Raw genomic sequence first — 24996 nt, 5'->3', positions numbered from 1 at the left:
GGTTGGACACACTGCAGTACAATGTTACCATCGTTACAATTCAACATACAATGGCATTCCTCCCTTTTCAGAAGGTCTAAATGTCTAGCCAAACAGTTCTACTAATCAGTTCCAGCAACACAGCTTTGATAATCAATTTCAGCAAACCAATACTTCTTTTGCTCCCTTTGTTGTGTTCACTCAGTCAGGGCCTCATCCTCAGCAAGTTCAATATTCAGCTCCTCATCATTACAGTTCCTCTTATGGAGTTAATCAACCACACAATTTTAGTAGTGGTCACCAGCAACAACAACATTCTACTGCTGTACCATCAGGTGGTAATTCAGTTCCACAACACTACCCTGCTCCATTAAATGATAACAATCTTGCATTACGATTTAAAGTTCCCAGCCAACAACCAAATGGCTCTAGTCAAGCTTATTTGGTTGCAAATCAACCATTTTCTAGATCTGCCAACAATGTAACCCTCTATATCTGTCACACCAGCCACATTGCAAGACCCTGCTTGGTACATGGATTCAGGAGCAACTGACCATAGTACTACAGACCTAAATCAACTTAATATTAGTCACAACTATGATGGAGCTGAGTAATTTCAAGTAGGTAGTGGTGAGTTCCTCCATATTTCTCATGTTGGCCTTACATTTTTGCCTAGTTCACTTAAGTCTAAATGCCTTTACTTAAAGAATGTTTTGTGTGTCCCCAGAATAACAAAAAAATTGCTTAGGCTCCGTTTGGTTGGTTTTTGGGAATACTATTATTAGTATTCCCAAAAAAGTTAAACAGTAAAATGGCCAAAAACTCACAATATTATCCAATATTATTCAACTTTTTTTAAACCCCCAAAATTTGTTAATTTAATTAAATATCCCTAAATATTTTTTTTCGAAATTGCAAAAACACCCCTAAACCCACATTATACTAGATTCCGGCCACCACTGCCAGAAGTTGGCTTGAATCTGATATAATGGCGTACGACCGGCTGAATCTGGCCCGTAGTGCGCCGATCTAACATTTTTCGGTCAGATCCACGGTGGAACCAGACGTCAACGACGGCCAACATATGGTCGTCGTTGACCATCAACGACGGTCATATCTTTCGCCATCATTGACGAGCAAATACGGCCAGATCTGGCCATCAATGGCCAGATCTAGCCATAGATCTGGCCTTTGCCGGCCAGATCCACCGTGGATCTGGCCAGCAAAGGCCATATCGACGCACGACTGGCAAGATCCAGCCAGTCATGCGCCGATACAGTGACTCTGGCCACCCTCCAGCGGTGGTGGCCAGCTGTGATTATTCAATGGGTGGGTTGGGGGTGTTTTTGTTAACTTTCAAAGTTTTATTATAGGGGTGTTTAGTAAATAAACAAACATAGGGGATATTTTTATTAATTTCCATATCCTACATTGTAATACCCACCCAATTCAACTTTTTTTAACTTTTTTAAAAAACTTTTCTAAAAAATGCAAAAAAGTGAACCAAACGGAGCCTTAGTATTTCAAAGTTTACTAAGGATAATAATGTTGTGGTTGAGTTTTCTTTTGGCTGTTGTATGGTTAAGGACAAAGTTACAAATACAGTGTTATTGCAGGGAGAGCTTAGAGTTGGATTGTACCAATTGAACCTTTCCTCTATTCTACCATCCCAGTCATCATCAGTTCACTCATCATCTGTCTCTCCTCTACTGCCTGTTTCTTCCGTTCCCAAGTCTTATGTTCATACAGCTAAGTCTAAATGCCCACAGTCCAGTTCACAATTAGTACATACTACTTTAAATAAGTTAGTTGTTGATAATTCAGATTGTATTGATGCAAATTCCATTCATATAGCTGAGTCCAAATGTCCATAGACAAGTTCACAACTATTAGATACTACTTTAAGTAAGTCAGTTGCTAATAATTCAGATTGTATTGAAGCAAACTCTGGTTGTTTTGATGCTTATAACAGTTTCAATAGTGCTAATACTAAGGTTGACCCTAGTGACTGTAATCACCATTCATTGAATTAAAATTGCCTTTGCTTTTTTTGTTCTCATGATACTTTTCCTCCGTTGCATAATAATAATCATAGTGCATCCAAACTTGGTAGTTTTCATATGGACAATACAACAACTTGAGGGTCATCAGTTTCAGCTATTTCAAGTTTGTCCCTAACACATCTACTTCTATAACACCCTCATCAGCTCTAGTGTCTCAAGTTAATCAAAATAATGATCATGTTCTTATGACTTGGCACAAACGACTAGTGCATCCCCATGCTAAAGTCCTTCACAAAATTTTAGTTCAAATACCTAATTTCCCACTATCTAAGTCCAAATCAACTTTAACCTTTTGTGATGCCTGTCAACTTGATAAACTTCACAAAATACCTTTCCCATTTCACATTCCCTAGCTAAAATCCCCTTGAACTCATTCACAGTGATGTTTGGGGCCCAACGCCTATAGTGTCTTTGGAAGGCTTTAGATACTATATCCAATTCATAGATGACTTTAGTCGATTTACTTGGCTTTTCCCTTTAAGAACTAAAGCTAAAGTTGCTTTTGTTTTTATTAAATTTCATCACTTGGTTGAAAGATAGTTTAATTATAAACTTAAATGTTTACAATCCAACCAAGGAGGATAATATAAAGGTCTGTATTCCTATATAACTAATGCTGGAATACAATTTCGACACTCATGTGCTTATGCTCATCAACAAAATGGTAGGAGTGAGAGAAAACATAGACATGTTGTTGAAACAGAATTGACTTTATTAGCTCATGCTTCTATGCCTAGGCATCTTTTGTGGTGTGCTTTTGACACAACAGTTTTCTTAATTAATAGAATGCCATCCTCTGTACTGAATTTTGTCTCTTCTTATCAAGTGTTATTTGCTAGATCTCTTCTTTATTCTTCATTAAAAATATTTGGATGCGCTTGTTTTCCTTACTTAAGGAACTTTAATCATCATAAGTTTAGTTTTCATGCCTCTAAGTGTGTGTTCATAGGCTATAGTTTGATTCATAAGGGCTATAAGTGTTTGTCTTCTAATAGGAAGGTTTACATTATCCCAAATGTGAGGTTCAATGAAACTAAGTTCCCTTATGCAAATGGTTTCAGTTCTCAAGCCTCTTCTTCCCAACCAATTCCTGTTTCAGAACCTAGTCCAACCAACCAAGTCAAATTCCCTTTTATTTATTTTCCTCACAAAATACTAACACCTGCACATAATACATACTCTTTGTTTGAATCAAATCCTGACAAAGCTCCTCTTGCAGTACCCTGTCCAATAATTAGTCCGACTCCAACAGTTGGTAATCGTACTTTTTCACTGCATCTGTTACTCTTTCCTCTTCTTCCTCATAGTCATTTTTATCCACCATACCATCAATATCCTATTCTTCACCTAATCAAACTGCTAATCCTTCTTCTAGTCCAAACCTTTCCAAATTACCCTACACAAATTACTCCCTTGAAATAGACTTAAACAACACCATAGATTTCTACATCCTCCTCTCCTATTACTAACACATCTCCACCAACTTGCCATCTTGAGGTTGACTATCTTCATCACAGTTTCCTGATAAACCAAACACTTCCCAACCTTCCACAAACACTCATCCAATGATGACTCGAGCTAAAACACTTCAAAAACACACTGCAACCATTCACCCAAAAACTACCCTGCTTTCTTCTAGTCAAACACCTGTACATTCTGAACCACTTTCAGCCCGAGAAGCCTTAGCCTGTGATGAGTGGAGAGAGGCTATGCAAGCTGAATATGCTACCCTTGAAAAGAACCATACCTGGACATTAGTTCCAGCTACTGTAGATATGAACTTTGTTGGTAATAAGTGGGTTTTTCGAACCAAATTCAATGTTGATGGTTTACTTCAAAAGGATAAAGCCTGACTTGAGACAAAAAGGTTTTAACAAACCCTTGGACTTGACTACTTTGAAACTTTTAGTCCTATAGTAAAACCATCTACCATTAGGATTATCATTACTCTTGCTATCTCTAATGGCTGAGACATTCAACAAATTGAAATCAACAATGGCTTCCTCAATGGCACTCTTAGTGAGACTTTTTTTTATGAAGCAACTAGAAAGTTTTGTCAATCCTCATGCTCTTGATTTTGTTTGCAAGCTTAATAAAGCTCTCTATGGCCTTAAACAATCACTAAGAGTTTGGTTTGATCAATTGAAACAAGAACTTCTAAGTAAAAGATTTCAGAATTCTATCTCTGATACTAGCTTGTTTACGCTACTCCATGATGGTAAAATAATCTATTTTCTCATCTATATTGATGATATATTGATCATGGGTATCCACACTCAATTTATCCATCAATTAATTCAAGAATTGAATGAGCAGTTCTCTTTGAAAGCTCTTGGAATAGTCAGGTATTTCCTTGGTATTGAGGCTACTCAAACAACTCAAGGTGTTCATCTCAAGCAAACTAAATACATTTCAGATTTACTTGCCAAGACCAAAATGTTAGAGGCTCACTCTTGTACCACACCTATGACAGTTGGGACAAAGCTCATTTCTATTGATAATGCTACTTTTTAAGATCCTACTCTTAATTGGAGCACCATAAGGGCCTTACAATACTTGACTTTAACAAGACCTGACATATGTTCACTGTCAACAAGCTTAGCCAGTTTCTTCAAGCCCTAACTGAGCTTCAATGGCAAGCTTGTAAAAGGGTACTTATATATCTCAAAGGAACACAAGATCATGGTCTTCTTTTCAAACTAGCAGCCTCATTATGTGTTGAATGTTATTTTGATGCTGATTGGGACAACAATTTGGATGATAGATGCTCAACAAGTGATTATTGTGTTTATTTGGGACCTAATCTTATTCAATGAAGCTCCTAAAAATAAAAGGTTGTTGCTCTCTTTTTCACAGAAGCAGAATATCGAGCCTTGGCACACACAACAACTGAAGTGACTTGGCTTCAAAGCATGTTTTCTGAATTGGGTTTGAAATTGCACAATTCTCCTGTCATTTGGTGTGACAATCTTAATGTAGGGGCATTGGCATCAAACCCTGTTTTTCATGCTAGAACCAAGCATATTGAGTTGGATACTCACTATGTTAGAGATCAAGTTATTGCCGAAAATTTGAGTGTTCAGTATGTCTTTTCGCAGCCCCAAATTGTTGACATTCTCACCAAGGCTCTCTTTATCACTCAATTTCAGAACTTATAAGCCAAGCTCAATGTTGTTACACTCAGCACTCTTCAACAATAAGTTCTGTTTCAGCACTTATAAACCAAACTTAATGTCATTGCACTCAGTCATCACTCAACATTCTCCAACAATATTTTTTGTTTGGTCTAATTACTGCTCGAAATTCAACTTTGATTTATCACTTGGTTTTGCATTTGCTCATTTTTACTTGATTCCTTGTTGCATTTGCTTTGATCCTGTTGTAGTGGCTCTTGATCCTCTGTTGACTTAGTTTGTATTTCCTCAAGTCCATAATATGCCTATGGAATTTAGGGGAAGGTTCACATCCTTCAGTCTTGTTTAAGGGGAAATGGGGATCAGAATGTCACTAAATAAAGGCTGTTTGAATTTAAGGGGGAGTATGGATAAGAGTGTCAAGAAATGAAGCTAATGAAACTGGTTTAGCTTAAGAGGGAATGTGGATCAGAGTGTCAAGAAATGAAGCTGGTTCAGCTTAAGGGGGAATGTGGATCAGAGTGTCAAAAATCAAGAATGTTGACTTCATTGCAATTGAGCTAAATAAACTCAAAATGATGTCGTTTTGATTAAGAAGTTAAATGTTGCCGTTTTGACTTTGTAAATGAAAAGCAGTTATGTTATCTGCTTGAGTTGAGTAGTTGAACTACTTTACCTTTACTACCTTTGCTACTATATAAAGCAAAGGATTCTCCTTCTTGTATCTTTAATCAAGAAATTCAATAACAGAATTACTTCCTTTCTCTCTCAAATTCTTTGAATTATCTCTTTGCTTTTTACAATATAATTGAACTTAAAAAATTAAGACAACAAAATCAAAGTATACAACTCAGTAACCCAAGCTATGAATTGATCTAAATCTGTTCAAAAGTCAAGCTAAATAGGCAAATGCTCCAAATGCGAAGAAATGAGTGCATAAAATTAAGTTTAATTATGGGGTTGGTGATGACACAGGAGTTAGCTGATGAATCGATCTACTTTTGCTTCAAAAGAAACTGAAAACATGACTTTGTAATCATAATTATTACAATCATATATTGGTAAATTGAAGACCTGGGCACGTGAACCATTTCTGACAATGATTCCCTTTTACTACCAATGAATACGCTTTACCTCTAGAAACCAGATTTATAAAAGAAAAGAAAAAGGAAAACAACAAGAAACTCTTTGATACACACACACACACACACACACACACACACACAAAAGTGTGATTTATGAGTACTTACATGTAATTATTCATAAATCACACGTGATAATAATTGTGGAGTTATGAATTGTAAAGGGAAACTAATATTTGACATTAATGTCAAATATTATGTTTAATTAGAATGTTGATTATGTGCTAATTACATCCCTAATTTATGGGAATATGACATTAAGGCAAATTATGTAATTGCCTTTTACAAATCTTTTCAATTGTATAAATAGGACTTGTACAATTCATATAAAATATACAAATACAATATATACAGACATAATTTTGGAATTCTTTTCTTCTTAGGCATTCTCTAGTAGACTCTGCTACTTTTGCCTTGTTAGACCGATCGTCACAGTCTAAAAATTAAACCTAAGTACCGTAGTTAGCGGTAAGCAGGATCGAATCCACAGGGAGCAAGACTAACAACCTAATGTATTTTAAGTAGCGAAAATGAAATTGGCAATGGATTAATGAAACTAAATAGACTAAATGCAAATAATGAAATAGTGCAATTAAAACTAATAAAAACTTTATAATAAAAATGTTGTCGTTACGGTTTTGGTTCGACACGAGACCGACGGCACACAATTCTTCTCCCCCTCTACGATCCCCTAAACGTACAAGGCAAGGTAATCAATGAAATGGTTTCCCGACACTCTAGGTATACTATCCTGTCTCACCCGATCAACTCAAGTTCGATTGGTTAAAGACTATCATTGAACGTCGATAAACGCTACAAGGCAATACCACTAGTTGGTACGCTTAACAATACATCTGTCAACACTAATATCCAATCAACCAACTTCACAATAAACGCAACAATAGTAGAAATTAAATTAATCCAAACACAACTCAATTACAATCGATGCGAGTAATGTAAGCTTTCATCATTTAATTATTCCAAACCAACGTTTATCATTCAGCAAGTTCATGAAAACATTAAATCACAATGGACAACAATATTCATCACAAGTTATGCCCATCATTTAAAGTATCGAAATCAATCATGAAACGAAAACAAATATAATCCGAAGCACAATACTACCAAATGTCCTATAATCAGGCTCATCCAACTAGTCGAGAGCTGAGGAGGAGAGTCGTGGAGTCAATCCCGATCTCGCCTATGCCGTAACAGACAACCGGAGCTTAGCCGCTCATGGTGGTGATGACGGAGGCCGAAACGGTGGAAACGGAGCTGACCATGCGGAGAGAGGTAACGACAGCGATATGGTGCGAAAAAGGGGCGAAAACGACCAACGGACAGCCGGAATACGAACAGCCGCGGTTCGCCGAAACGTTAATTTTCGCGGGTCTCCGGAAAACGGTGGCGGAAATGGATCCGAAGGTACCGATGGAAAGCTCTGGGGATGGGGAGTTCAGATCAGGTCCTGGGGAGGTGAGAAGTCGCCGGAAATGAGCAGATTCTGGCCTGGGAATGAAGAGTCGCGACGGCAAAACCGCGGATTCCGCGGTTTTCGCGGCGGCTGAAGCTTGAATGCAAGATCCGGCTATGGGGAATGAAGATCTACCCTTGGGGAGCTGGAACGTCACCGGAAAACGGCCAAAACTGGCCGGAAGACAAACGACGCGGTGGAAGACAGCGTCGCGCGTGGTGGTTCTCGGTGGTGGTTTGCCGTGGTGGTTTGCCGGGATGATGATGATCTGGTTGAGGAAGCCGAAGAGTCGCCAGAGGTGAAGACGAAGGTCGCCGGAGTGGAAGACGAGGGTCGCCGGAAAACTCTATGGATGCAGCCTCCTGTTCACGCGATCTGCACTTTTTGTTTTATAAACACATTGCAAAATTTCAGTTTAGTCCCTACACAATTAAGTGACAAAATCAGCCCTTTAAAACATACATTTTACCCCCTAAACAGCATAAATGAGACAAAATCACCCTTAATCCATAAACCACAACCTAATATCAACTCATTACTTTCCAAAATCATTCCAAACATGTTAAATTCATAAGAAAAATATAGGAAGTGATTTTCATAATAAATTCATAAATTCTTAATTGTCTCAATATACTTCAATTTAACACAAATGGGGTATTTTTATCACCAAATAGAGTCACTTTCATGACTCTAACACACTCCCCAACTTACTCTTTGCTCGTCCTCGAGTAAAGTTAAGGAACTCTTTCAACATTCTCACAAAACCATACACAACCTATTCATCAACAACCAAGACTTCATCAAAAGGTAAAGTGAAGAATTTGAACATAACTAAATAACACAATCCTAAATAAGAACTAAGTTTCTGTCAAGATTTGCCTATCTCCATTCAAGCTTCTCAAACACACATTTCATATTCATATCACAATGTTAAAATGTCATGCAAAACTCCCCAACTTAGTACACCAACTAATGCTCATTTCCACACAAGATTTTGACATATAATTTCTTTTTCATTCATCACCCTTTTTTTTTTTTTTTTTTGTCTTAACTTCTTAAGCTTTCTAAAGGTCCGTGTAACGGGCTTTAGGTCATGACTCCCAAACCAAACGGCTATAGGGCACTAAATGAAACACTCCTCGGACTTACTCACCCGAACCAACTAGGCTACAAGTCAAGACTTTATTTCTTTATTTCTTTTCTTTTTTTATAAAGCTCAGGATCTATGTATGATTTCTTAAGCTTTCTAGAGGACCCTGTAACGAGCTTTAGGCCAACCACTCCCAAGCTAGATAGCTTTAGGGATTAGGTTGTAGACACCCCCTCGAGCGTACTCACTCGAGTCAACTAGGCTACAAATCATCACCAAATCATCAAGCAACATTTAAGACCTTTTAATACAGGCAAGATAAAAATGAAAATTTGCTCCATGGGCATGTAAGTATGTGGGAGACTTGCATAACACTAAAACACATGACATTTACACAAAACAGTGTCTAACCACAATTATGGACAAACCTAGCACAAAACAGAACCAATAGTTCAATGTTTAAAACCATGTTGCACAAATTTTTTCAAAAACCTCACAAAACCTTTCAACTAGCACTTTAATTGCTTCTAAAATGGTAATTATGCATGAATTCATGAAATTTTAAAGATAACTCACTTTAGTTCACTTTAACCACTTTTGGACTTACAAGAATAAGTCAACATATTTTCAACAAAAACATCATCATGCACAAAATTTAAGCACACTCTCCACAAAAGCACACAATACACTTCACAAAAACTCATCAACAACACTTCACAAAAATATAAAATAAATCAACACTCCCCAACTTCAAATGTCATTGTCCTCAATGACCCACAACTACAAACATCCTCCCCAACTTAGCATCAAATGATCTCAAATGGCAATATGATCATCATATAAAAATTGTCCAACAGATTTGAGAACAAGAAATCTACAATACAACATATAAGGTGGAGAGATACAACCTGAGGAACAATGATGGGGTTGTCATCAACAGAGTTTGGTGAGCATGCATAAGCGTAGCCTTGGACTAGTTAATGAGTTCCAAACATACAATCCTGCGAAGACAAAAACAACAAAAACATAAAAGCAATAAAACATATTTACAAAGATGGGTTGCCTCCCATAAGCGCTAAGTTTAAAGTCTTCACCAGACTCAGTGCACTGACATGGCTAATGTGGTTCTAATAAAGACACTCTCCCATCACCTCTCCATCATTAATGCCATCGACATAAGGTTTAAGTCTTTGCCATTCACCTCAAAAACTTGTCCCGTTTTTGGGTTTCGGATTTCAACAGCTCCGTGAGGGAAAACATTAAGAACAATAAAAGGGCCATCCCACCGTGACCGAAGCTTCCCCGAAAGAGGCGAAGCTTAGAGTTAAAGAGCCACACTTTTTGATTAGGAGAAATGACTTCCTAACAATGTGTTTATTGTAAAAGCTTTAGTTTTCTCTTAGAGATGCAGAGTTCTCATAAGCTTCGTGTCTTAGCTCATCTACTCCGAAAGTTGGAGTTTCCTATGGTCACCGCCGTGGTCATATCAAAATGAATTTCTGTGGCCCAATATGCTCTATGTTCAAGTTCTACAGGTAAATGGCATGCTTTCCAAAAACTAACCGATAAGGGACATACCAAAGGGGTACGATATGCGTTCGATAGGCCCAAAGTGCATCATTCAGACGCTTGACCATCCTTACGATCGGGCCGTACCATTTTCTCTAAGATAGTCTAATTTCCCTATTAGCACGTTCCACTTGTCCACTAGTTTGAGGGTGATAAGGTGTGGCAACTCGATGGGTGTGATTGACTTTTTCAATGTGAGCCAAAGTGCCTATTGGTGAAATGTGACCACCATCACTGATGATGGCGCGCGGATGACCGAAATGGCTAAAGATGTCGATTGAACAAAGTTAACGACCCACCTTATGATCATTGGTCCTAGTGGCAAGCTTCTACCATTTAGACACATATCAACTGCAAGCAAGATATATTCAAACCAAAAGATGAGGAAATGACCCGTAAATCAATACCCCACACATCAAACACTTCCACAATCAAATAAATTCAGGGGCATCATATCTCGTCTACCATATTCCCTACTTTGACATGAAGTACAAGCACGACAATAAAAGAATGCATCACGAAAAAGAGAGGGCCAATAGAAACCACACTGGAGGACCTTTAAGCGGTCCTCTTGCCACTATAATGACCACCACAAGCATAAGAATGACAATGCAAGTACACTACTAAACTCATGGTCGGGAACACATCTCCTAACTATCTGATCTGCACACACCCTGAAAGGTCTGGGTCTTCCCAAATAATGCTTGATGGTTGCAAAGAAATGATCTTTCTGAGTTTGGTCCACCCTAATGGTAATTGTCCTACGCCAAGTAATTGACTATATGGGCATACCAAGGTGTTTGGATTGGGATATCGCACAATTGCTCATCCAGGAAAGTTCATTCAAACATGACCAGGGACAAACTCTGTAAAGAGTCTAGACAAGTGGTCGACGACCATATTATCACACCCTTTTTATCTTTGATTTCTAGATCAAACTCTTGCACACAAAATCCATCGAATTAGTCTAGGCTTAGTGTCTTTCTTGGCTAACAAATACCTAACTGCAACGTGGTCTGTAAAGACAACTATCCTAGACCCAAGAAGATAAGACCGGAACTTATCAAGGGAAAACACTACTGCAACAACTTTTTCTCCGTGGTGGTGTAATTACATTGAGCATCGGAGAGGGTCTTGCTTGCATAGTAGATCACAACGGGCTTTTTATTCCCCCGTTGGCCAAGACTGCACCAATGCATTCCGACGCGTCACACATCACTTCAAAAGGTAGGTTCCAATCAGAGGTTGCATAATGGGTGCTGTGTCAACGCTTCCTTCAAAATGGTAAGGCAATCATACAAAGTCTAAAAAACAATGGCACTTCTTTAGCAAGCAAATCACACAAAGGCTTGGATCTTGCTAAAATTCTGGATGAAACGCCTATAAAATCCTGCATGGCCTAGGAAAGATCTAATTTGTTTGACCGACGAAGGCGGGGGTAGTTGAGAAATCAACTCTACCTTTGCCTTATCCTGATATCCCTCCTTGGAACTACTGACCTAAGACAATTCCCTCTTGAACCATGAAATGGCTCTTCTCCCAACTAAGAACAAGATTTGTCTCTTTGCACGTTTTAACACCAACTCAAGTTTTTCGAGACAATCATCAAAAGATGTACCAACACAGAAAAATCATCCATGAGACTTCAAGGAATTGACCCACCATGTCAGAAAATATCGAAAACATGCACCTTTGAAACGTTGCCGGTGCATTGCACAACCCGAAGGGCATGCGACGAAAGGCAACATGCCAAAGGACATGTAAACGTGGTCTTTTCCTGGTCTTTGGGGCAACTGGTACTTGGTTATATCCGGAATAGCCATCCAGAAAACAATAGAAAGTTTGCCCTGCGAGTTTTTTCTAGGATTTGGTCAATAAATGGGAGCGGGAAATGATCTTTCCTAGTGGCTAGGTTAGCTTCCTATAGTCAATGCACTCTCCATCCTGTGGGGTACGGGTAGGAATTCGCTCACCTTTTTCATTTTCAACAACGGTGAGGCCACTCTTCTTAGGTAACCATGGGTTGGACTCACCCATTGGCTTCGGATATAGGGTAAATGATACCCGCATCAAGCCATTTGATCACCTCTTTCTTCACTACCTCCTTCATGTTCGGGTTTAACCTTCTTTGAGCTTCATGCACCGGTTTAGCATTCTCCTCACAAAATATGCGATGCATGCACAAAGAAGGGCTAATCCCTCGCAAATCGCGACCGACACCGATTGCTTCCTTATGTGCTATCAAGACCGCCACTAATCTCTCCTCTTGCTCACTATCTAAGTTGGCGGCAATGATCACGGGTAGTCTTGTTGGGTCCTAGGAAAACATACTTTAGAGTATCAAGCAAGGCTTTCAACTCTAAGACTGGTGGAACTCATGGACCTCGGTTGTGGTCGTCTTAGACAAAGGTTGTAAGGTTTCATACTTATGTTCCAGTCGACGCTCTAGAGTGGGCGACCTAGCTATATACGTACTAACCTCCTGAATCTCAGACACGACACTCAAGCTAGATATCTCCTCAACAAATGGATTCATAAAGTGTAAATTGCATCATCACATACATCTGTGAGGCATGAGCCTCCCTAGACTGTCATAGCATCAACCATGAACACCGTTATCGTCCTCACGCATTGGTCCTAACCCAGCATTACCATTAAGTCTCAATTTCCTATCCCAAAGACACTTCATCTCTCCAGATCTACGTTAATGCAAGCATTTGCCGTAGCTAGAAAAGGTCTCCCTAAATAAATCGGTGGCATACTTCCACTGCTCGTATACTCCATGTCTAGACAAGAAAATCCACCAGAAAATTAGTTCCTCAACCTAACTAACACGTCCTCAATTAGGCCCTAGGCATTTTGACCGATCGGTCAGCTAACTGTAGTATGACTTCAGTCGACTTGAGCTCACCTAAGTTAACTGTTCATACACGGAAGTGTGTATAAGTTCACGCTCGCCCTAAGTCTAAGAGTGCTCTTCAATCGTGACATTACCTATCACACAAGAAATAATAGGAGCTCCTGGATCCTTTCTTTGGGGGATGCGGTTTGAGACAACCGCACTTACATTTTCCGGTAAATACATTCTTAGGTGTGTGATTTCATTTTCCTCTTTTACGTGCACAATCTTTGAGGAATTTGGCATAAGCGGTACTTGCTTAATGGCATCTAAGAGTGGAATGTTAATCTGCACCTGCTTAAACAACTCAATCATTTCATCCATCCTAGCGCTTTTCCTAGTAGTGGGAACATTTGGGGGCTCTAAGCACTGAGGAAAGGGTGCTCTCGGTATGTACGATGCAGGGATGGTTCTTCTCCCCAACTTTTCCTTACCGGTCTCTGAACACTTAACTCAACAAGAGACTCACTCTTACTCTCTTTGGCTTGGTCTCTACCTAGACTTTCCTCTTCTCTACCTAGACTTTTACTTCCCTCTCAGGCCTATTAGCTCTCGGCCGTTCCGAAGAGTCATCACGGCCTTAGCGTGTCGGAAAACCCTCTCTGCTTAGAAAACCACTAGGGTTACCTATGACTTGACTAGGCAATTGGCCTTGTTCCCTCCTATTGACTGCTTCGGCTATTTGACCAATCTGGGTCTCTAGCTTACTAATGGATGGGAATGGGAATGTAGAAGTTGGGTATTCTGCTCTAAATCCTGGAACCTAGCATCATGTCGGCTTTTTGTTCCTGCATGGTTTGGAGCATTTGAGCCATCATTGATTCTAGTGAACTAGACACTGGAGTAGGCTGCTGAACGGGAGTGGGAACCTAGGTTGGATGGGTGGTTGGATTGAAGGTTGCTCCCTATAATTACCTGCTGATTGGAAGGATTGTTCCTGTATGGCATACTATAGGGACATTCTGAGGTTGTTGTGGCTTCCATGAAAAATTAGGGTGGTTACGCCACCCAGAATTGTATGTGTTCGAGTACGGATCGCTCCGTCTCTGGAAGCCTTGTACAACTTGCACTTGCTCCTCAAAAGGGTCAGGGGCAGGTTCCTCAACCGGATGGTCAAGAGTGGAGTGCATGGCAAAAACATCCTGGTTCGCCTTCTGAGATGATTGTGTAGAGGGTTGCCCTTGTATAGATACAAACTGGTCAAACGGTGGGCCAACACCTCTAACTTGGAACTAATGTCATCTAACCGTGACACCTCATAAACGCCACCCTTCTTGGATGGCTGCCCTGAGATAGGCATTCTAGACGCAGAAATGTGGTGCATTGAATTTTCACTTAAGGTTCGAAGAGTTGCCATAACTCTTCTCGTCCTTGTGCATAAATGTTCCTCCACAAGAGGCGTCTACCATATCTTATGTCTCTCGGTTAGTCCGTCATAGAAACTATGAACTAATTGCCACCTAGGACTGCATGATGGGACACATTCCTAAGTATTTCCTTCAAACGTTCCCAACTCTCAAAAATTCCTCGCCATCAAGTTGAGCGAAACTAGTAATGGCTCGTCGTATGCTGTTGGTTTTACCAATGGGATAATACTTTTTTAAGAATCCTTCTTGCATTTGGGTCCAAGAGATAATGGACCCTGCTGCCAAAGAATTGCCACTGTTTGGCTCGATCCTTAAGTGAAAATGGGAACAAAATAAGCGCACGACATCTTCATTCACATGTTGAGTCTAACTGTGGAGCAAACCTCCAAAAATTCATCTAAGTGTTTGTATGGCTCCTCATTTAAATTCCCATAATAATTTGGCAACAATTGGATGACACTAGTTTTGATCTCATAGTGCTGTGTCTGGACATTGGGATATGGATACATGAGGCTGACGTGTAGGTGGTGGGTGCGAAATGTTGGCTAAGGGGCACATGTGCGGGTTCTCCTGGTCAGCCATCCTACGTCTTGTTTTCTATTCTTTTACAAGTGCGTTCATTTCAAGATTCAAAGGTAATAACCTTTGTTAAAAGACCTTCTAGTTTGCATTCACCAACCAAACACACAAAAGGCTCAACAAGCAACGCAGCAACAATGTCAAGAAAATTAACTAAATGCAAAACCTAAGAAACAATTTTACTAAGCACACGAAACAAAACTAAAATCTAACGAAACTATACTCAATGAAATTTCCCACAACAAAATGTTTAATCAAAACTAAATTTATCAATGCAACCTAAAAGAATAATACTAAGGACAAAAAATTAAATCCTAGAAAAAGAAAAATCAAAGGTTGAGATTTCACAATCGGGACGTGCAGGATCTTCAATGCTCACGACACGCGAAGTTTTTTCCCAATTGCAATTTTCCTGCAAACAAAAACAAACACAAATGAAACTATTCCAATGAAAATAAAACAAAACAAAGTAAAAATGAAATTACGCAAACAACCTAAAAAGAAAATAATTACCTAAAAATGCAAAGAGACAAACTAAACGGACACAAATATTAAACAATTCACCCAAACAATAATCACAAGAAAGAATAACACAACAAAACAACAAAACAACAAAGACTAAAATAAACCTAGAATAAAAAACTAATAACACCCAAACACACACAGTCAAAAGCACGTTACCCCGGCAACGGCGCCAAAATTTTGTTAGACCGATCGTCACAGTCTAAAATTAAACCTAAGTACCGTAGTTAGCGGTAAGCAGGATCGAATCCACAGGGAGCAAGACTAACAACCTAATGTATTTTAAGTAGCGAAAATGAAATTGGCAATGGATTAATGAAACTAAATAGACTAAATGCAAATAATAAATAGTGCAATTAAAACTAATAAAAACTTTATAATAAAAATGTTGTCGTACGGTTTTGGTTCGACACGAGACCGACTCACACAATTCTTCTCCACTCTCTACGATCCCCTAAACCTACAAGGCAAGGTAAAATGAAATGGTTTCCCGACACTCTAGGATAATCTATCCTGTCTCACCCGATCACTCAAGTTCGATTGGTTAAAGACTATCATTAGACGTCGATAAACGCTACAAGGCAATACCACTAGTTGGTACGCGATTAACAAATACAATCTGTCAACACGTAATATCCATCAACCAACTTCACAATAAACGCAACAATAGTAGAAATTAAATTAAATCCAAACACAACTCATTACAATCGATGCGAAGTAATGTAAGCAATATTCATCATTTAATATTCCAAACCACTTTATCATTGCAAGTTCTATGAAAACATTAAATCACAATGGACAACAATATCATCACAAGTATGCCCAAATCATATTAAAGTATCGAAATCAATCATGAAACGAAAACAAATATATCCGAAGCACAATACTACCAAATGTCCTATAATCGGGCTCATCCAACTAGTCGAGAGCTGAGGAGGAGAGTCGTGGAGTCAATCCCGATCTCCCTATGCCGTAACAGACAACCGGGAGCTTAGCCGCTCATGGTGGTGATCGGAGGCCGAAACGGTGGAAACGGAGCTACCATGGGCGGAGAGGAGGTAACCGACAGCGATATGGTGCGAAAAAGGGGCGAAAACGACCAACGACAGCCCGAAATACGAACAGCCACGGTTCGCCGAAAACGTTAATTTTCCGGCGGGTCTCCGGAAAACGGTGGCGGAAATGGGATCCGAAGGTACCGATGGAAGCTCTGGTGATGGGAGTTCAGATCAGGTCTTGGGGAGGTGAGAAGTCGCCGGAAATGAGCAGGATCTGGCCTGGAAGATGAAGAGTCGCGAGGCAAAACCGCGGATTCCGGCGGTTTTCGCGGCGGCTGAAGCTTGGAAATGCAAGATCCGGCTATGGGGAATGAAGATCTACCCTTGGGGAGCTGGAACGTCACCGGAAAATGGCCAAAACTGGCCGGGAAGACGAACGACGCGTGGAAGACGAAGCGTCGCGCGTGGTGTTTCTCGTGGTGGTTTGCCGTGGTGGTTTGCCGGGATGATGATGATCTGTGGTCGAGGAAGCCGAAGAGTCGTCGGAGGTGGAAGACGAAGGGTCGCCGAAAAACTCTATATGGCAGCCTCCTGTTCACGCGATCTGCACTTTTTGTTTTATAGAACACATTGCAAATTTTAGTTTAGTCCCTACACAATTGAAAAGTGACAAAATCAGCCCTTTAAAACATGACATTTTACCCCCTAAACAGCATAAATGAGACAAAATCACCCTTAATCCATAAACCACAACCTAATATCAACTCATATACTTTCCAAAATCATTCAAACTTGTAATTCATAAGAAAAATATTAAGAATGATTTTCATGAATAAATTCATAAATTCTTTAATTGTCTCAATAACTTCAATTTAATCACAAATGGGGTATTTTTTTCACCAAATAGAGTCACTTTCATTACTACTAACATGCCTCTTCTTCTTTAATCTCTGACATGGTATCAGAGCAATCGTTTTTAAGCTTCTACACATTCAAGTTTTTTTTTCTTCTGTCCTTGAAATTCAAACATAAAACTTGTTAGTCTTCATAAATTTTTTTTTTTTGGTTCAAAATGACAGACTATCAAACCACAAACACTATTCCAAACCCTATAGGCCAACTTCCTCACGGCCCAGATACTCAAGTTCCACCAACTCACACAAGCTTAACCCCAACACTAGACCAACAAGGTCCATATCACACACTAACTCATGATGGGGCTAGGTATTTCCCTACTATTGTCAATGATTTTTCAACTGACACTTGAGTCTTTCTCATGCAAAACAAAGTCCAAACCACCACTTACATTAGGCATTTCCTAGCCATGGTTACTACCTAATTTCATACTTCTGTCCAAAGTGTTTGTTTTGATAATGCAAAAGAATTCTTTAATCAAAATTGCTCCTCACTCTTTTTATCCCTTGGCATTTTACATGAGAGTTCCTGTACATATACTCCTCAACAAAACAGAGTAGTTGAAAGAAAACATCAACACTTATTAGAAGTAGCTCATGCCCTTAAACACCAAGCCAACATACATTTTTCCTTTTGGAGAGAATGTGTGGTCACAGCTACTTATCTGATCAATCGTATGCCATCTAAATTGCTTCATGGTAAGGCACCCTTTGAGATTCTGTTTGGAAGAACACCGGATCTTAGCCATCTCCGTGTGTTTGGTCTAAGATTATTGGGTCCAATGAAAAATTTGGGCCTCGAGCTACTCCCTGCATTTTAATGGGGTATCCCATGTTACAGAAAGGATATCGTCTCTATGATCCTGTAACTCAGAAATTCTTGGTTTCTTAGGATGTTATTTTCCATGAAGACAATTTTTCATATAAAGATGTCGTTCCCTACACTGAACAGACATAATCATCTAGATTCTTTAAAGATGATCCTCCTACCACAGATCTAGATTTTGTCATCATTCCTACACTTACTGTACTACCAACACCTCCAGAATCTCCCATACACACAGTATCTCCCCAATCTAGTACACCTCCATCAAAGCATCCTACTGTTAATACCTCCCCAAAAGCTCCCCAGACGTCCCCACACCTAATCCCAAACCCTTCTGCATGACTATCTTCCTGTTAAACAAGGCCATCGATTTGGACAGTTGATTATGACTATCCCATCGTACAAGCATCAGATATCCCTTATCCAACATCAAATTATGTCAGTTATGATAGACTATCCCGTACACATAGACATTGTGTCAGTCACATTTTTGCTAATCGACTAATTGGGAACCATCTTGTATTCTTGTTATTCTAAGGCTGTCTCACACAATCACTGGAGACAAGCAATGGCTGATGAACTTAATGCCCTTGCCCATAATAATATTTGGTAGCTCATGCCTCGTCCTTCACACAAAAAACCCATTAGCTGCAAGTGGGTATACAGGATCAAGTACTGTTCTGATGGGTCTATTGAACGGTACAAAGCTTGGTTAGTTGCTAAAGGCTTCACTCAGTGTGAAAGGTTTGATTACCAAGAGACTTTTCTCCTGTTCCAAAACATGTCACAGTTCGGGCTTTTCTCTCAGTCACATCTGCTCGTGACTGGTCTCTACATCAAATAGAGGTCCATGATGTCTTCCTTCATGGTGACCTTAATGAAGAAATCTACATGGATCTCCCTTTGGAACTTCAACGACAGGGGGAGAATACTGTATGTCTTCTACGAAAGTCCCTATATGGATTAAAACATACATCTAGATAGTGGAATGAAAAATTCACAAAGGCATTTACAAGTATTGGTTTTCTCCAATCAAAACATGATTATGCATTCTTCTCAAGGCGCAAAGGTAATTCCTTCATTGCCCTCATTATATATGTCGATGATATCATGATCACAGGGAATGATGAAGCTACTATCAGAAACCTGAAAAAACATCTCAACAAACATTTATGCATAAAAGATCTAGGGGTACCAAAATATTTCCTAGGGATTGAAATTGAAAGATTTCTAGCAGGAATATCTCTCAGCCAAAGGAAATATGTTCTTGAACTTGTATCAAATTCTGGATTGTCAGGATGCAAGCCAAGTGTCATCCTTGTCGAATAAAATTCAAAACTCACCACTTAGGAATACGATAAAGTGGAATCATTGATAAGAGCTTGAAAATACATATTTTTTTAGTAATTCAATTGGATTATTTGTGGAAAAATGTGTTTAATTTGAGTTAATTACTTCATAAATACCTTTTACAGGATCACGGGCTTCTTTTGAGTATTTTCAGGTTAAAAAGGATATTTGAAGGAAGAAGAATGATTTCGATGGAATTCATGATGAGTAGGAACTAACGGTGTAAGAATCGGAGTTGAAACGAGAAAGTTGTGACGCGTTGAAGATAAGATGTAAAACCTGGAAATTTGTCAAGATGAGCATGCTTCGAAGTTTTTATCATAGCTTAAGCTGTAGAAATCATAATTTGATGATTCTTGTGGCATTGGAAATATTATTCAGAGAGCTACAAAGTTTGTGTTGATGACTTTGCCAAATTCTGAAGATTTTAGACTCATGGGACAAAAAAAAAGATCGCGGCAGCGATGGATTACGGGCCTATTTGGGTTATTGTATTTTTCTAGTCCGAATTTCAATGGTTTAAGACATTTAATTATTTCCTAATTAACCTCCAAACCCTAGCACTATAAATAAGGGTCTTTATTTAGTTTTTAGTGAGATTAGAGAAGGAGAAAGAGTGGCTACTATTTTAGAGATCAGAATTCTTGCAGTTTTCGTTCTCCAATTAGAGAAGTTTTTTTATTTTCTTTCTTGAACTCATTTTTGTTAATACAATGGTTGTTCTTATTATTGCAATTATGAACTAAATTTCTTTTCTAGGGCTAAATATGTAGCCCAATTTATGAATATGTCTTGATTTTATTGTTGTTAATTTTAATTGAGCACTAATTCTAAGTTTTATTATTGTGTGTAATGCTTTCTATTCTTTTGGATCCGAAAGTTGATTGATATCATGGGTTGGGTTGAGATCGAGAGATGAAACCTGATTAGTCTAAGGTAATAAAACCATAGATTGAGCGAATGCTAGAGATAGGTTACCACGATCTGTGAGGCTTTGGTAAATTCCATAGAAGTTAATGATCTCTTAGCTTCTAAATTAAACTTAGAGATATTTTGGGTTGTTGTTAAGGGTTAATTTGCTAATTGTTTGAGAGAAAGTTAATGGAATATTAGGGAGTTTGGCCTTTAGAATTAGTTTAATTAGGTTAACAATAATTGTCAATGCATAGGATTTAATTGGTGTGAAATCTATGCCCTAGGTTTAGTTATATTGATCTTTTTACCAGAGTATTAATACAATTATGCTTTTGTTTAGTTTTTAGTTTGTTTTATTTTTCATTAAATTCATTCTTAAAATTTTATTTCATCAAATATACTAAGTTTGGTACTTGGTAGGTAATTCTCTTGGGATTTGACACTCGTTTACTTGAGCTTTACTACTTGCGCGATTTCATAAACTTGCGAATAACCTATTAATCATCGACAAAAATTGACCTAGCATTAGAAGATGCGTCTCACTATCAGAGACTTGTAGGATGTCTCATTTATCTCACTATGACACGACCAGATATCAGCTACACAGTACACATCCTCAGTCAGTTCATGCATGGACCAAAACAGTCTCATATGGATGCAACAATAAAGGTAATAAAGTATTTGAAAGGTTGTCTTGGCCTTGGACTTCTTCTACCATGAAATGCTAATTTAAATATCACAGCCTATTGTGATTCTGATTGGGGCACATGTCCAATGACAAGAAAGTCACTTATTGGTTTTTGCATAAAACTTGAGGAGCTCTCATCTCCTGGAAGACAAAAAGATAGTCCACTTTATCTCTTTCATCAGTAGAAGCTGAATACATATCTATGACTAAAACTACATGTGAGATCACTTGGATCCTAGGATTATTGGGAGATTTGGAGGTACAAGTCAAAAGACATATTCAGTTGTCTTGTGATAATAAGGCAACAAATGACATTGCAGCAAATCTAGTTTTCCATGAGAGAACAAAGCATATAGAGATAGACTGCCACTTCGTTAAAGGGAAAATTCAAGAAGGGATGATCAAAACAATGTACATTCAAACTTCGGAACAGCAAGCCAACATTTTTACAATACCATTTTGCAGCAAACAACATTCATATCCATTACGCTAGTTTGACGTTTATGACATACAAACCACAAGCTTGAGGGGGAGTATGGAGATATGAACAGTAAAGGAAAACTAATATTTGACACTAATGTCAAATATTATGTTTAATTAGAATGCTGATTATGTGCGAATTACATCCATGATTTATGGGATTATGACATTAAGGCAAATTATGTAATTGCCTTTTACAGATATTTTTAGTTGTATAAATAGGACTTGTACAATTCATATAAAATATACAAACATAGTTCTAGAATTCATTTCTTCTTAGACATTCTCTGACAGACTCTACTACTGTTGCCTCTTCTTTCTTCTTCTTCTTCTTCTTCTTTAATCTCTGACAATAATATTAAAAAATTTTACATTCATATTTTTATCCTTACTATTTGAATATACAATTGTTTTGTACTTAACATTTTTTTTTTTTTTAATCATGTGGGTTGATCAGAAAAGTTTCAAAACATTGATTAAGTAAAATTCAAAAGGTACTGGTCCTAAATTATGTCTAGGGATATATTTATTAAGATTACTAAAATACAAATTTTTAATATATGAATGGATTAATAAAAAAGTGTATGACATGAGAAATATTTTTGTTTGATAATATTGTCTTTAAGACATACATTTCACTTTGAAGTAATAAAAAGTAGTAAACTATCTCTGGGTGGTTGAACTGTTCGATAAAGATTATTGGATGTATTAATCAAGAGGTCTTGAGTTCAAGTCTCTTCTCGATTGCTAATAGAGGTAGACATTAGAACTTTTATCCGACTAATAGTTTCAAGGTTCCAAGGGATTAGTTAGGAAAATATTTATTATGAAAAAAAATGATTTGTATAATTTGTATTCAGTGAGGCAGCTGATGAATTTGAATTGCAGACTTCCGATTTCAATTTTATAATAGTTACATTTGATGTCATTAAACAATGCAACGTTGAAATATGGTTCACAAACTTTTAGAAACGTGTGCCAAAGACTGGTTGTGGTCTCCAGGTAGCAACGTTGACTTTGAAACGTCAAATCAATTCAATACCATGACATACTGTTGGAATAAATGCATAAATGCCCAAGAAGAAGATGAAGCAAATAAGCAGTATTCACCTTTTTCGTTTAGTCTATTTCCAATTACATCATATTGACGACAATTTAATTTGGAGCATTCATACAGGATATGATAAACGCACACCCAACCAGTTATTCTAATACATCACCAATTACATCCTTCCCAAGTTTCAACTACTACAAATTTATAAATTATAATATAACTGCTTGCATCGTCTCAAATTATTAGAAATGACTTTGTAAAACTCAAGACGGTTAGAGGCCGATGATGCATCTCTCTAAACCAGGGAAATAATTAACCATTAACAATCTGGTAAATCATAATTTTTCATTAGTTTTATTGTGCTTAAATTTCTAGTTAGTTTAAGTAGTCAAACTAATCAACAAATTTCTTGACTAATCATAATCAATTTTACATATCAAATCCTTTCTTCAAATGCTATACGTCTTTGGCAGCCAAAATTGAAGATTAAGAATTACTGTATGTTGAATACAAGGAAACCCGTCATTTAGTGTTCATAATACAAATTAATTTGAACGCTAACTAATTAAGGTAACTACACAAATATGTGAAACATTTTAATGATCAGTAAACAGGCACGTGTAATATCTTATTCACATTGAGCCAAAATCCTATGTAAAAGTTGGTAGAATAGTTACAAATAATTAAATCAACTCGTGGCCTGAGTTATACGTATAATATTTACTGAAAAATTAATTTCAATTTATTACGTACGGCCTGTGAGAGTGCCAATAAACGTTTGACAATTTCGGTGGTGGCTATCAATTCTTCATTACATATATACAGAATAAATATAGAACTATATAAGGTATCTTTCATGAGGTTTCATCTGCAAATAATTTAATAACATTTATGCCCATCATATGTTAATTGTATGATGAAAATTCTAAGGGGCTGGTCGGTAGGTACATAACGAAGAATTATGAATCTATGACGAGCTTCCATATATCTTCCAAATCATGCTGGGGAGGAACTTATTTCATGCACGAAAATGTACTTTATAATAAAATTTTGGATTATACATGTCGACAAATTTGACACTCTTCTGCTAAAATATTGGGCATTCTAGACGTCTCCAACAAGAAATAATCTGGTTGATGATCGTACGATGCAGACAGAACCAAATAGAGATCTGGAGTTGAAAGTCCATCAATTGACTTTTGGCTTCTCAGCTGCTTTATTTTTTGACTTCATAGTTCAACCATTTTATAATAGATTAGATCTTTGACTTATTAAATATGATAGCTTATGTTTATTTGCTAATGTTATGCTGAGGGATGCAATACCCATAACCCTCAAATTTATTGCTTTTACTGTAAAATCAAAGCATCAGATTAATTAAATTACCAAGATGATGACATAACATTATCGATTTTATTTCCACCGATGATTTACATTTACATCCATCTTTAATTTTAATTAATCAATTAACCACCGACTCTTTTTATGATTCAACTGCTGCGAATGGAAGTAATCAGCTGCTCATGCATCCACCAACAAACGAAATCCAAACCTCAAGATTTCTTTATTCAAAACCAAAACCGGATTCGTCATCATAAGTAGCATGATGCTTAGCTTTACAATGCATTCAGTTATATCTGCATGTTCAAGGTGTAATTCTTGGAAAGCTAAAAGCCAAAAGATGGAGAAACTCTCAACCCAACTCTTGTATTGTTTCTTCTTCATTGTTCTTATTGTTTTTCAGTCATCCCCGGCAACATCTCAAGAAGTTGGTAAGCACTTATATTAGGCATGTATCCATGAGAATGGAGATACTTGCAAGCAAATTCATTCTTTTAATGTTAAATATATGATTTAATGTGTGTTTGTATAATTTCATATTTTAATTCTCTCCGTTTGATATATGGTTTAATGGTGCAGAGGATGAGACAGAGTTTAATTATAAAGCAGGCG

The 24996-nt window shown here is 37.8% G+C and overlaps 1 protein-coding gene across 1 annotated transcript in view; it reads left to right on the top strand.

Annotated features, from left to right (window-relative positions):
- The first annotated feature begins 24699 nt into the window (after nucleotides 1-24699).
- Nucleotides 24700-24996, top strand: part of LOC116143710 (alpha carbonic anhydrase 7-like) — a 6484-nt gene continuing 6187 nt past the window's right edge. The window contains exons 1-2 of the mRNA XM_031429151.1: nucleotides 24700-24815; nucleotides 24964-24996. The exon at nucleotides 24964-24996 is cut by the window's right edge and continues 176 nt beyond it. Of these exons, the coding sequence (XP_031285011.1) occupies nucleotides 24725-24815; nucleotides 24964-24996 (124 nt within the window). The 5' untranslated portion in view covers nucleotides 24700-24724. The remainder of the gene's footprint in view (nucleotides 24816-24963) is intronic.

Source organism: Pistacia vera, unplaced genomic scaffold (genome assembly GCF_008641045.1).
Source record: "Pistacia vera cultivar Batoury unplaced genomic scaffold, PisVer_v2 Contig1133, whole genome shotgun sequence".
NCBI lineage: Eukaryota > Viridiplantae > Streptophyta > Magnoliopsida > Sapindales > Anacardiaceae > Pistacia > Pistacia vera.
This window is presented reverse-complemented; position numbering and strand designations above follow the sequence as displayed.